Source organism: Diaphorina citri, unplaced genomic scaffold (assembly GCF_000475195.1).
Source record: "Diaphorina citri unplaced genomic scaffold, Diaci psyllid genome assembly version 1.1 scaffold1133, whole genome shotgun sequence".
NCBI lineage: Eukaryota > Metazoa > Arthropoda > Insecta > Hemiptera > Psyllidae > Diaphorina > Diaphorina citri.
Genome location: NW_007378562.1, coordinates 11,635 through 26,570, shown reverse-complemented (window position 1 = coordinate 26,570; position 14,936 = coordinate 11,635). Strand labels below are relative to the sequence as shown.

The 14,936-nt window shown below is 38.6% G+C and overlaps 1 protein-coding gene across 2 annotated transcripts in view; it reads right to left on the bottom strand.

Annotated features, from left to right (window-relative positions):
- Positions 1 to 1,241: 1,241 nt before the first annotated feature.
- The window catches only part of LOC103514394, a 15,647-nt gene continuing 1,952 nt past the window's right edge, over positions 1,242 to 14,936 (bottom strand). The window contains exons 2-4 of one of the 2 annotated variants that reach the window (XM_017446207.2): positions 11,581 to 13,153; positions 7,719 to 7,914; positions 1,242 to 1,687 (exon numbers count right to left, since the gene is read on the bottom strand). In XM_017446207.2, the coding sequence (XP_017301696.1) occupies positions 1,576 to 1,687; positions 7,719 to 7,914; positions 11,581 to 11,671 (399 nt within the window). In that variant the 5' untranslated portion in view covers positions 11,672 to 13,153 and the 3' untranslated portion in view covers positions 1,242 to 1,575. Of the gene's footprint in view, positions 1,688 to 7,718; positions 7,915 to 11,580; positions 13,154 to 14,936 lie in introns of those variants that run through there. The other variant, XM_026827378.1, reaches the window with a different exon arrangement.

Below are 14,936 nucleotides of genomic sequence, written 5' to 3'. Positions count from 1 at the left end.
AGGGCACTTTATTTTCAATGTTGCTATCGAATTTTCCTTTAAATTTACCTTCACAAATAAGGTATGTTAATCTCTCCGAAAATTACTAGAAAATTCAGGGGTTGATGTTGAAGTAGGATCGACTCTAGGCGGGTCGGGCCAGGAGCAGGCAAGGCCTTCACTCCCTTAGCTAACTAATGGTAACTTTAATAGTGCTATTACAGCAAGAACAAGCTCAATAATACTGTCCAAGGGACAAAAAGACAAATTATTTACAGACAGGTAAGTAGGATTACTGTACATAAATAACGTAAAAAAGAGGAAAAAAGACTAACATTGCACTATCCTTCCTCACTAAAATGATTTGGTACATTCCAGGATTTCCAGGCTACCATTTAACCACTGTCCTACTGGATTTGTTGGAGTTTCAATCTCGGGCAAGCATGTTATTGTTTATACAGGGTGTTTGTAAGTTTCTTGGTCTACATATCTCAAATAGTTTTATCTGTCTCTACCTCTGCATATTTTACTTTAAGCTGTGTCAACACATATTCGACAGCCCTCAATCAATGTAGACTTACACCGTACACTGCTTCGACAACATAGATTTTCTTCTAATACTAATGTTGCTTATAATGCTTATACAATACTGCTAACTTTAATATGGTGCTTATAAGACGTAAACTATAAAAACGTCGGATCTAAAACTAAAGGAGAAAGAGAGAAAATCCGAGATGTATCACCCAGGAAATGAGAAAGAAAAGAAAAATAGAGACGCATTGAAAGGGAAGGAAAGGAGAATTTGTGCGAAAGAGAGGGAGGTCGAGGTGTGTGAGAGAAAGAGAAAAAGGAGAGATATATTGAGAGGGAGGGAAATAGGATTATACATATATAGAGGGGAAAAAACAGAGATAGATAAGGAGAAGAGAGAGCGAGAGAGATAAAAAAAACTAGGAACGGTAAAGAGAGGGAGATAAAGAAAGAAACAGAGGTAAAGAGAGAGGATACAAATGTAGAGGGGAGAGAGAGAAATATGAAGAGGGAGATAGAGAGTCCTACCTCTTGATTCGCAGGGTTTTCACCTAATGGATATTAAATTCTTAGTGCAGGAAAAGATAAAGGAAAGCGTACAGGGGGACCGTAAAACAAATTCTTGGGGTTTCCCCCTTCAGTCAACGCTGCAAGTCCGTCTGTATAAAAGTTCATTGCATATTGCATACCTACATTAGATACCAGGCGTTCATACATATGTGCGAACACAACTTTAGGAATCTGACGCCTCCCTCTTGGGCCGAGCCGTTAACATTTTCCTTGCCGATGTTTGTCAAGATTCTAAGCGGTTTTTAAGAAACCCAGACATGAAAAACACATAATAATAATCACCCTGTCCATAAAAGCCCTCACTCACGCTATCTGACACAACATTTCACCGGCCGAACATCGGACGCAAGATTTCCGCAACCCCGTATTCGGGGAAACCGACTGCGCCAATAATCAAATGAGCGTAATGGTGTGCTTCTCACTGGACGAACTTGTGGTGGGCATCCCAGCGGCCAGAGAAACACGCGTCATGTCGCAAGTGTGCAGCGGCTCCTGTCAGTCGGGGTCGTGGGTGAGGTCAATCTTAACGATTACTAGGAGGCTGATGAGGATGGTACTTGATAGGATGAGCTGAATGACCGCCAGAATGAGACAGGTTTCGCTCGGCCTGTGGAACAGAGGCCGTGTGGCCGTGAAGGCTTTATTTGGGAGGTAATGTACAAGTAAGGCGGGATTTGAAGGAAAGACATTGCGGTCCTGAAGGGTTTATTTTGTAGTAATGTACAAGAAGACATATGGAGATTCGAAGGTGGTCTCGTGTAATCGCGTACTAAAAAAAACAGTAGGTAACTACCTATGTCAACAAAGACCACCAGTGTTTTGAAGCCATACCTTTGTATTTTATCTTTCTTCTTCTTTTCAGTCTTTCAACAGGGCAAGAAGTCTGCGTGGAAAGGAGAACAAAAACATGGTCTGAAAAGGAACATGAACATCAGACGAATATTTTAGAAATCGGAGATGAAGATGAATTATTGTTGTCTGTTCCAAACCTAGTCTCGTCTCGGTAATTATTTACGATTAAGTGTCGGATATCCCTTATTAAGTTATTTAGCAAGGATCGTGATCAAGGATAACGTGTTGAACTTTGAACTCTCAAACAATTTAATATGTACTCAAGACTCAAGAGATAATAAGAGAAGATCAGGAATAAAGGGAATAAGATACAGAGAAAAGGAGAAACAAGGAAAAACGTAAGAAACCCAAATAAACCAGGAAAGCAAGTGATTTTAGAAAGTTGGAAATTGGAAGATAAAAAAAAAGAAGAAGAAGAGGAGGAGAATGGAAAACGCATTTTTGGGTACGTCTGAATTCCATTTTCTGACAACAAATTGGGAAAAAAGGGAAAAGAAGAAGAAGAAGAAGAAGAAGAAAAAAATCTTCCTCGGAATTTGAAATTAATTCTGTCAGTCTTTCCCATCCATTCTCCGGTGTAGAGAAAACAGGAAATAGCAGTGGACGAAGAGAAGAAGGAAAAGGGGTAAAGATAAATAAGAAGGAGTGGAGAGAAAAGAACGGAGGAGATAGAAGAATTTTTCCCATCTGCGAATAGTAATAGAGAGAGAGAGAGGGGGAGGGAGGGAGAAATAACGAAAAGACAATGAAGATTGAAAAATAGAGAAAGAAGTAAAGATAACAGGGAAAATGCAGAAAAGAGGAAGAGGAGGAAAAAGAGGTAAAACAACAGGGGAAACTAGAAAGAAAAGAGGGGAAGAGGTAACAGGGAAAATCAAGGGTAAAGAGGAGAGGAGAAAAAATGAGAGAGAGAAAGGGAAAAAGATTAATAGACTGCGTGGCTGGTGGGGAATTAAATTTATTTATTTTATTAAAACCATGACAAGGGAGGGAGACAAGAGCTGTTCAAATGAACTTAACTCAATTTATTTAGAAAAAAAAACTGGAGTTTTTTTTTTCAAATTATTTAAAATTTGAATTTTGAAAAATTTACACAAAATAAAATAGAAAAAAAAACTGGAGTTTTTTTTTCAAATTATTTAAAATTTGAATTTTGAAAAATTTACACAAAATAAAATATTGTCTGCGTTTTAAAAACGGGTTTTGTTGTACTCGCTGTGAAGTACTTTTGTTAGAACCCTATTCTGAAGGTTTAAAACGGATTTTTTTTCTGTTTTTATTATTATTATTGCTGAGTACCTTTTTATATTCCTTGCAAACTTTCCCATCCAGCATCCTAACCTAATAGGTACCTAACCCCTTTTCTTATAAAAGTTAGTTCCCTCTCTTTCCCTCCTTTCCTTCATCACGTTCCTTATCCCTGTTTATCCTACAAATCCTTCCTCTCCCCTCCCTCCCCCTTCGTCTAATATCAGGGGTTCTCGAATTTTCGAGAGATAGATTAAGGTTAAAGCACTTTTCAATTTAGATAAAGAAAGAGAGAGAGAATGAATGAAGAAGAGAGATTTTCCCCACACCTTTCCAAAAAGAACTTGGGGAAGAAGTCTTTTTTTGTTTTCGCTGAGTACCTTTTTATATTCCTTGCAAACTTTCCCATCCAGCATCCTAACCTAATAGGTACCTAACCCCTTTTCTTATAAAAATTAGCTCCCTCTCTTTCCCTCCTTTCCTTCATCACGTTCCTTATCCCTGTTTATCCTACAAATCCTTCCTCTCCCCTCTCTCCTCCTCTAATATCAGGGGTTCTCGAATTTTTGAGAGATAGATTAAGGTTGAAGCACTTTTCAATTTAGATAAAGAAAGAGAGAGGGGGGAGAGGGAGAGAGAGAGAGTGAAGAAAAGAGATTGTCCCCACAACTTTCCAAAAAGAACTTGGGGAAGAACGAGAACGAACATTATCTCATCAGGATAAAATCCGCCCCGGGTGGGAATCGAACCCGCGGCCTAGCGCTTACAAGGCAGACGCACTACGAACCAAGCTAACTAGGCTGGCTTCTTTGAAAAAATAAAAAGAAGGGATAAAATCCGCCCCGGGCGGGGATCGAACCCGCGGCCTAGCGCTTACAAGGCAGACGCACTACCAACCAAGCTAACTAGGCTGGCTTTTCTTTGAAAAAATAAAAAGAACCACAAAAAGTAATAGAAATGAGAGGAAGAGTCAGGAGAAAGAAAGGAGAGAAGAAAAAGGAAAGAGAAAGTCGGGGAGAGAGGGAGCTAAAACAAGAAAAGGTAAAAAAGGAGGGAGGAAAGGAGGGATGACAAGAAGGAAAGAGGAAATGGGAAAAAATAGGGAGTAGCGAGAGTAAAAAGGAAGAGAGAGGGAGACATTGAGAAAAAGAATGTGGAAAGGAGGGAGATAGTCAGTAAGAAAAAGAGGAAAAGGTAAAAAAAGGGGGAGGAATGTAGAAATTGCAAAAGAAGAAGATGGAAAAGGAGGAAATAAAGGATGAATGAGGGAGGTATTGATAAAGGGGAGGAGGTAAAAAAGGTAAAAAGTATGAAGGGAAATAATGGGTAAGAATAAGAAGGGATGAATGAGGGAGGTATTGATAAAGGGGAGGAGGTAAAAAAGGTAAAAAGTATGAAGGGAAATAATGGGTAAGAATAAGAAGGGGGAAAACACGTTAAAAAGTAATAATGGGAAAATCTTCATTTTAGAAATAAGAGCAGTGTTGTGGTTTTGTAACCGAGAGGTTGCGGGTTCACTACCCCCTACTTCTGACTGTACCCTTTGAAAGTAGTTCATGAGTTCATCTGGTAATAGTGGTTTTGTAACCGAGAGGTTGCGGGTTCACTACCCCCTACTTCTGACTGTACCCTTTGAAAGTAGTTCATGAGTTCATCTGGTAATGAAAATATGACGTGGGTTCGATAAAAGATCAGGAACTTTTTTCATACTACCTCCTTATTTACTTGAGTATATAACCAAATTTCAAGTATTGCACCATAAAATAAATAATGGTTTAATTTTGGATTAACAATCCTGGGATATTATTAATTTGAATTGAAATTAAACCACAAGGGGTTAAAGTAAATTTTTGCTTAATAAAGAGGGAGAAAGAAAAAGAATGAAACGAAGAATAAAAGATTGAAAAAAAAAGTTAATTTATTTAAAGTCTTAGGAAGGTAGGTGCTATTAAACAAATCGATCTACCTAACTGCCTCTCTCTCTCACCCCTCCTTCTCTTTATGTCTCTCTCTCTCTCTCGAAATAACACTCCAGAATTCGCCTCATTTAAGAAAAAATCTCTTCCTCCCTCTCCCCTTTACATTCTTAAAATGTCTCCCTTTCTACCTCTCCTCTTTCCTCTCCTGCCTCGGTGGTGTAGTGGTCAAGGCGCTCGACTGGTAATCAGGAGGGCGTGGGTTCAATCCCAGTCGAGGTATGGAATTTTATCCTCAATATAATTTGAGAATTTGACCACAGTAATAGTAGTAGCCTACTGCTGGAGTAAAGGGACTTTTTAGTCCTATGCAAGCAGTATAAATAAGCACTATTATTAAATTTCTCTTTCTCTACCTTTCTTATTCAGTTAGTTTTTTTATATTATTAATTATTATTATTTATTATTTTTTTTTAAGAAAATATTTCAAGATTTCATTTCTTCCTCTACTCGTACAGCCAGCAGTGATAGCACTTTTTTGGGGGGTTTTACTAGCTTCGGAGAGAGTTTACACCAAATAATTGGAGATATTGTTACCAAAGTGTAGAAGTAATTTACCCTAATTTGGAGATGTTTACACCAAATTGGAGATAAATTACCCCAGTTTGGAGGTTTATCCTAGTTCGGAGGTAGTTTAAACCAGTTTTTGAGATAACTTACCCTCATTTAAAGGTACCTACATAGTTCACAATAATTTAGTTATAATTTACCCTAGATTGGAGATAGTTTGCCCTGCATTGGTGATAATTTACCCCAGGTTGGAAAACACTGGTGTAAACTGCACGTAGGTTGCCTCTCTTTATTTGCACGATGCCAGTGCAAGCACCCGCATAGAAAGCGTCTTGAATAGGAGAATATTTTTATCTAATAATATCGGGAATGCGGGAACAAAATTACCTATAGCTTTTTCAAGATGTCTTATTTATTTATTTATTTAGACTCTTTATTGGTTGTAATTTAATGTACACAAATTCAAGAAATTACAAACAAAGGGCGAAATTATTGCCTGGGGCAATCTCTACCATTCTTACCTTAATTCATAATTTTAGCTATAAATGTAAAGAGATTCTTTTTGCAAGAAATTCAAAAATTTGGGTCAGGATTGTGTTTTTAGGTCACCGAGGGTTCCCTGAAATCTTTCTTTTTTTTCCTCATTCCTCTTCTTCTCTTCCTCCTCCTCTTTCATCTCTTTGATCTTCTAGTTTGAATGTTCAATAGTTATTTACCTCTGTCTCTTGTAAAAATTGGAATACACTTTTCATAGGCAGTTTTGTTTTCACAGCGCCAATAGGTATTCTACCATAGAATGATAGTCACGTAACATAAAGGTGTTACGTGTACATAGTTCTGGTAGAGCTTACGTTTCCTCTTGTCAGGGGTAACCAACCTTTGTGAAAGCATTGTTATACAAGGGAGGGGTATTACCCGGTTTTTCCCCTAGTCAGGGGTAACCAACCTTTGTGAAAGCATTGTTATACAAGGGAGGGGTCCTTCCCATCAGCGGCCGGGAAAAAAAAAAAAAAAAAAAAAAAAAATCCCGATTGAAAATTCCCTACATTTCAAAAGACGAGTGGACATTTGATAGTCAACCTTTTTTTACTCCTCATAAACTGCAAAAGTGACGAAAATGTATCCCTCCCCCCCCCCTTCCTCCATGATGAAAATTTACATACCTACAAGTTACTTTCACCCCCAGCACTCAAAAATCAATTGATATCAAAATGGTATTAGAAAAAAAAAACTGGAGTGAAATTAAATTATTTGAATTTTGAAAAATTTACACTAAATAAAATATTGTCTGCGTTTTAAAAACAGGTTTTGTTGTACTCGATGTGAAGTACTTTTGTTAGAACCCTATTCTGAAGGTTTAAAACGGGATTTTTTTTCCTGTTTTTATTATTATTATTTTTCTTTGTCCTGGTTTATTTGGTGACAAAATCAGGGAACTTTTCAAGTAGATCAAGTACTGTCTGTGGATGAATGGATGGCTTTTGAAATGATGGATGGTTCGGAATCTGGCTGGCTACTTGACTTTTATTTCCAACTTCCACTTGAGTTTTTCCCCTAAGTACTTCAACCTATCTTTTGCAGGTGATGGTCGAAATGTACATTATCTTCCTTCCCATCATAGCTGACGGTAAAGAAAAAAAAAATATCCCGAATGAAAATTCCCTACTTTTCAAAAGACGAGTGGACATTTGATAGTCAACCCTTTTTTACTCCTCATAAACTGCAAAAGTGACGAAAATGTACCCCCCCTTCCTCCATGATGAAAATTTACATACCTACAAGTTACTTTCACCCCCAGCACTCAAAAGTCAAATGATATCAAAATGGTGATATTGTTTCTCAAGAAACAGTACAGGGCCACAAGAAAATATTCCACCAGCTCTTCCATGAAACATGTTTTGCACATTGCATATACAGAATAGATACCAGGCTTTCATACAAAATTTTCTTATAAGTTATAGAGAAACGGGGTAACGTCCCGCCAAGTCAAGAAAGCTTGACAGCGCTACTAGAGATATACACCACAGACCAAGTAGACATTTTCAGTCTTACCTATGAAAGTGAATCGGCCGCAGCACATGTACCGACTGCGCCACTAAGGCCACGTTCAATGAGAAGGCCGAAGTCCAGAGCACCGTGAGAGCAATGGCCTTCTTGACGGTCGGGCCTAAGATTCGCCAGAACGAGCCGGGACCACACGATGATGGCCGATATCCCCCGAACCCTTTGCTCGTGTGAATGCTTACCGCTGTGGACATAGAATAGAACATACTCTGTTTTTACTGTCAGCATAGGACTGTAAAGTCCTTTTACTCTCGCAGTCTATATACATATATATAATTATATAATACTCGCATAATAATAATAGCAGCAAGTTTTGTCACAAGCCTCAGTTTTCAGTTTACCTATTGAAGTAAACAAATAATACAGCAAAACGGTACAATCTTGAATTCAGTTCGGAAAAGAGGTACAGTATATAAAAATAAAGACCCCATTATTAAACAATCGGACGTTATAAAAGAGGACAAAAAGCTAGAATGCATAAAAAAAAGGGTAAAAGCAATAAAACAACTAAAAGGACAGATCAGATACCATCTGGTTCCGCAGAATTAATGGGATTTAAAGTACCACTCGAACAATATCAACAAAAGTTTGTGTCTATTGCAAATGTCGAAAGGAAATGCTCGGGTCAAGTTCTTATACTGGCAGAATAAAATTCCTGAAATGAATGGGAAATGGACTAAGAAGAAAAGGAAATGGTGATAAAGCTGGAGGGAGCCGGGGAAAAGAGATGAAAATTAAGAAAGTGAGGAAGAATAAGAAGAAAGATACGAAAAAGAATAAGAACCAAGATACGAAGAAGAATTAGAAGGAAGAGACCTAAGAATAAAAATTTCAAAACAAATTAATAGGTAAATAATGAAAAGTGACGTAAAGCTGGAAGGAGAGAATAAAAGAGGAAAAGAAAAAGGAGAGTTCCTACAGGAGAAAGAAAAAGATAAATGAAAAGAAGGAGGAGATGGAAAATGAAAATATGGAGAACAATAAAGAAAAAGTAAAAGAAGGAGAATGAGAGAACAACAATTCAAAAAGTAAATCCCAGCCTACGCGATTACCTTGAGGAATTATAAACAAAACAAACGATCAGATTAATCAACTGAGAAAGAGGAAAAGAAAAATGGTATTAATGCAGACATTCGAAAAGCAAAAGAAAAAGAGGAGGAAGACGAAAATGAAAATATGGAGAACAATAAAGAAAAAGTAAAAGAAGGAGAATGAGATAACAACAATTCAAAAAGTAAATCCCAGCCTACGCAATTACCTTGAGGAATTATAAACAAAACAAACGATCAGATTAATCAACTGAGAAAGAGGAAAAGAAAAATGGTATTGATGCAGACATTCGAAAAGAAAAAGAGGAGGAAGACGATGAAAAATTGGACGAGAACAGAAACGAAAGGGGGGAAAAAAGGACAAGAGTTTTTTTTAAGAAGAAGGAGCAGGAGGAAGAGAAGATGAAAAATCACTGACGATTCTACGTAGTCACCCGAATAAAAAAGGACAAACATAATATTTTGTAAAGATTCTTCTAATACTAATGGTGCTTATACTGCTAACTTTAATATGGTGCTTATAAGACGTAAACTATAAAAACGTCGGATCTTAAACTAAAGGAGAGAGAGAGAGAGAAAATCCGAGATGTATCACCCAGGAAATGAGAAAGAAAAGAAAAATAGAGACGGATTGAAAGGGAAGGAAAGGAGAATTTGTGCGAAAGAGAGAAAAACAAAGAAAGAGAGAGAGAGAGAGAGAGGGGCCGAGGTAAGTGGGAGAAAGAGAGAAGGAGAGATATATGCAGAGGGAGAGAAAAAAGAAAGGGAGGGATAGAAAGAGGATGATACATATAGAGGGAAAAGAAAGAAACAGAGAAATAGAGAGGGTAGGGAAAAAGAAAGGGAGGGATAGAAAGAGGATGATACATATAGAGGGAAAAGAAAGAAACAGAGAAATAGAGAGGGTAGGGAGAGAGAGAGATAAAAATATAGAAAGGGAGGAAAAGAAGAAACAGAGGGAAGAGAGAGAGGATGATACATTGAGGGAAAAGAAAGAGAGAGACAGGGATAAATATAACAAGGGAAAAGAGAGAGAGAAGGAGGGAGATAGAGAGTCCTACTCTTGATTCGCAGGGTTTTCACCTAATGGATATTAAATTCTTAGTGCAGGAAAAGATAAAGGAAAGCGTAGAGGGGAACCGTAAAACAAATTCTTAGGTTTTCCCCTTCAAACGTTGCAAGTTCGACTTGGTGCTTTTGAAAAGTTTATTGCACATTGCATATCTAAAGTAGATACCAGGCATTCATACAAAATTTCTCACTTGAAATGCCAGCGTTCTAAAAAGTTGAAAGCGCGCTTTGATAGCACCTTAAATACATTTGTTCCCAATGGATCACTGAGGTTAAGCAACGTTTCCTGTGGATGGTTTTCGGAAGGGTGCGCATTTATGTGCTATTACCTGAGAGAGGTAATGTGAGCAAGCGAGTAGTTGTCACTGAATCCCCGTAACTAAAAACAGCAAGTGGGCAGTAACGTTAATGACTATAAAACCCCTTGAAAAAACATCAAGCCATCAAGGACCGGTAGGACAGCATGAGAGATGAATATTATGACTCAGTCAGTATGAGATTTGGGGACGTTAAACAAGGGCATCCACTCGTAAAATTTGTAGCCAAAATCAAATGTCCAAAGCAATCACCCTAGTTAGGACTTATTGAGAGGCTGACGAAAATCGCCGACCCGACGCCGTCTGTATACGGGAAAAGGCGAAGAAGGAGATTGTTCTCTCCTTTGACTCACAATGGTGATTCATGGTCTGAAAACAATAAGGGCATGAACGTAATTGAGTCAGCAATATAATGAGACAAAAGGCAGTCAGAACGAGACTGACAAGTTGTAAAATTCAATTGTTTGTGAGTGAAATTCATTTGAATAGTTCATTCAGCATAAAATAAAATAATAAAGAATTTACATAATTAATGCAAACAATTATCTACATAATTAATGTAGACAATTATCATACCTTGTTCATACTCCGGATTGTAGGAAAAAATAAAACAATATTATAATAATAATAATAAATAATAATAATAATAATAGTTGGTAACCACTGGCTCCAAAATCAGCGTTAAAAGCATAGATACCGAATTCCAAAGGAACACTTGTGCTGTGACACCGACAATTCCACAAAAGTTGTGAGGGACACTATTAGCTTCACCACAATTAATATTGATTTGGATCCTTTTCTTTACTTTTTTTTTTTTAATATTGCAACGTGTAAAAACACTATTTTAATGAGTAAAAATGTGTGTCAAAAGTGCCTTGTACGTAATATTAACTTTATGAAGCCTCGTGGCATATGGCTAGTTGGTTATTTTTTTGCCATGCCCAATGGTGCTGAACATACATGACCTGACATTGTACATGGGTTGGGGATTAATATTAACAAACTAACTAGAATAGAGAATAGCTGGGAATAAATTCATAATGATGTAAAAAGCTCATCCATTTTGATATTCCCTCTTTCTCCTTTAATTCCCACTCTCTTTTCCCTTTTATCTCTCCCTCTTGTAAGAGCTCTTTTAATTCCCACTCTCTCCCTCTTGTAAGAGCTCTTTTAATTCCCACTCTCTCCCTCTTGTTCCCTCTTTCTCTTTTAATTCCCACTCTCTCCCTCTTGTTCTCTCTTTCTCTTTTATTTCCCACTCTCTCCCTTCCTTTTATCTCTCTCTTCTCTCTGTTGGTACCTACTTAACTACCTACTATTATATTTTTCTCTCTCGTTCTCTCTCTCCCTCTTTCTCCCTCCCTCTCTTTCTCTCTCTCTCTTCATCTTTATTAATCCCCTTTCCATACTTACCTGTTGCCAATATGGTGAAGATACCAGCAGGAAGACCAAGGCCCAGATTGGATATGGATCCGTTCTGTTCTATAACGGCAACACTGTCCATACTTACCTGTTGCCAATATGGTGAAGATACCAGCAGGAAGACCAAGGCCCAGATTGGATATGGATCCGTTCTGTTCTATAACGGCAACACTGTCCATACTTACCTGTTGCCAATATGGTGAAGATACCAGCAGGAAGACCAAGGCCCAGATTGGATATGGATCCGTTCTGTTCTATAACGGCAACACTGTCCATACTTACCTGTTGCCAATATGGTGAAGATACCAGCAGGAAGACCAAGGCCCAGATTGGATATGGATCCGTTCTGTTCTATAACGGCAACACTGTCCATACTTACCTGTTGCCAATATGGTGAAGATACCAGCAGGAAGACCAAGGCCCAGATTGGATATGGATCCGTTCTGTTCTATAACGGCAACACTGTCCATACTTACCTGTTGCCAATATGGTGAAGATACCAGCAGGAAGACCAAGGCCCAGATTGGATATGGATCCGTTCTGTTCTATAACGGCAACACTGTCCATACTTACCTGTTGCCAATATGGTGAAGATACCAGCAGGAAGACCAAGGCCCAGATTGGATATGGATCCGTTCTGTTCTATAACGGCAACACTGTCCATACTTACCTGTTGCCAATATGGTGAAGATACCAGCAGGAAGACCAAGGCCCAGATTGGATATGGATCCGTTCTGTTCTATAACGGCAACACTGTCCATACTTACCTGTTGCCAATATGGTGAAGATACCAGCAGGAAGACCAAGGCCCAGATTGGATATGGATCCGTTCTGTTCTATAACGGCAACACTGTCCATACTTACCTGTTGCCAATATGGTGAAGATACCAGCAGGAAGACCAAGGCCCAGATTGGATATGGATCCGTTCTGTTCTATAACGGCAACACTGTCCATACTTACCTGTTGCCAATATGGTGAAGATACCAGCAGGAAGACCAAGGCCCAGATTGGATATGGATCCGTTCTGTTCTATAACGGCAACACTGTCCATACTTACCTGTTGCCAATATGGTGAAGATACCAGCAGGAAGACCAAGGCCCAGATTGGATATGGATCCGTTCTGTTCTATAACGGCAACACTGTCCATACTTACCTGTTGCCAATATGGTGAAGATACCAGCAGGAAGACCAAGGCCCAGATTGGATATGGATCCGTTCTGTTCTATAACGGCAACACTGTCCATACTTACCTGTTGCCAATATGGTGAAGATACCAGCAGGAAGACCAAGGCCCAGATTGGATATGGATCCGTTCTGTTCTATAACGGCAACACTGTCCATACTTACCTGTTGCCAATATGGTGAAGATACCAGCAGGAAGACCAAGGCCCAGATTGGATATGGATCCGTTCTGTTCTATAACGGCAACACTGTCCATACTTACCTGTTGCCAATATGGTGAAGATACCAGCAGGAAGACCAAGGCCCAGATTGGATATGGATCCGTTCTGTTCTATAACGGCAACACTGCCCATGATCATCTCCAGGATTCCGCAAACAATCTGAAACCAAGGGGAATTTTCAGGAAGGTGTTAAAGAAGTAGATACCTTGTTTATCCTGCCCGAAAAGGAATTTTTCTATAGAGATTTACGTCACTTTTTATACCCGCTAAGGTCTTTGGTGACGGGGCGTCTACCAAGGTCTTTACTGGGGGGTGTTTACCCTCTATTGGGCGACAAGCTACCCACCTAATGAATTGAGGATCATGGATAGGTTGTTTGAAATTATCAGGCTTTTAATAAAGCGTTATACGCGTATGGCCTTGGCGGCTGAAAGGGTTATTCATTAAGCCAAATTAAGAACAAGAATAGAGGAGGAGGAGGAGGAGGAGGAGAAGAAGAAGAAGAAGAAGAAGAAGAAGAAGAAGAAGAAAAGGAAGACGACAAATTAGATAAAAAAAAGTTGGACGTTCTGACTTTTTTTTTCATTTTGAAATGTGTCCAGGAATCGCCCTTCATTTTATCAGTCATTCTCTTTAATTTCTTATTCTTTTGCAGATGTGGCTCCAGGAATTTTTCATTGTTTCATTAATTGGGAAAGTTGGTGAACTTTTTTTCTCGACTATTGTGGCTCTTTTGTAATGAAATTCTTTGAGAGGGAAGTAAAAGTCAGCTGTTTTTGCCCCTGGACAAATCTCGGGGGCTTTCAAAATAAGTACTTATGAAGAAGTTAGTTTCAGGAAGGTGTTAAAGAAGTAGATACCTTGTTTATCCTGCCCGAAAAGGAATTTTTCTATAGAGATTTACGTCACTTTTTATACCTGCTAAGGTCTTTGGTGACGGGGGCGTCTACCAAGGTCTTTACTGGGGGTTTTTTACCCTCTATTGGGCGACAAGCTACCCACCTACTGATTTGAGGATCATGGATAGGTTGTTTGAAATTATCAGGCTTTTAATAAAGCGTTATACGCGTATGGCCTTAGCGGCTGAAAGGGTTATTCATTAAGCCAAATTAAGAACAAGAATAGAGGAGGAGGAGGAGGAGGAGGAGAAGAAGGAGGAGGAGGAGGAGGAGGAGAAGAAGAAAAGGAAGACGACAAATTAGATAAAAAAAAATTGGACGTTCTGACTTTTTTTTTCATTTTGAATTGTGTCCAGGAATCGCCCTTCATTTTATCAGTCATTTTCTTTAATTTCTTATTCTTTTGCAGTTGTGGCTCCAGGAATTTTTCATTGTTTCATTAATTGGAAAAGTTGGTGAACTTTTTTTCTCGACTATTGTGGCTCTTTTGTAATGAAATTCTTTGAGAGGGAAGTAAAAGTCAGCTGTTTTTGCCCCTGGACAAATCTCGGGGGCTTTCAAAAGTTAGAATTAAAAAATAATTTCGCTATATTTTTTTATATTTTATTATCTTTGTGTTAAATAAAAAATTGAAAATCATGAGAATTGTTAATTCTCGAAAATATCTCTTGATGGATTCTTGAAAATTGGTGGGGTTCTATAACGGCAACACCGTCCATACTTACCTGTTGCCAATATGGTGAAGATACCAGCAGGAAGACCAAGGCCCAGATTGGATATGTATACGTTCTGTTCTATAACGGCAACACTGTCCATACTCACCTGTTGCCAATATGGTGAAGATACCAGTAGGAAGACCAAGGCCCAGATTGGATATGTATCCATTCTGTTCTATAACGGCAACACTGTCCATACTCACCTGTTGCCAATATGGTGAAGATACCAGTAGGAAGACCAAGGCCCAGATTGGATATGGATCCGTTCTGCTCTATAACGGCAACACTGTCCATACTTACCTGTTGCCAATATGGTGAAGATACCAG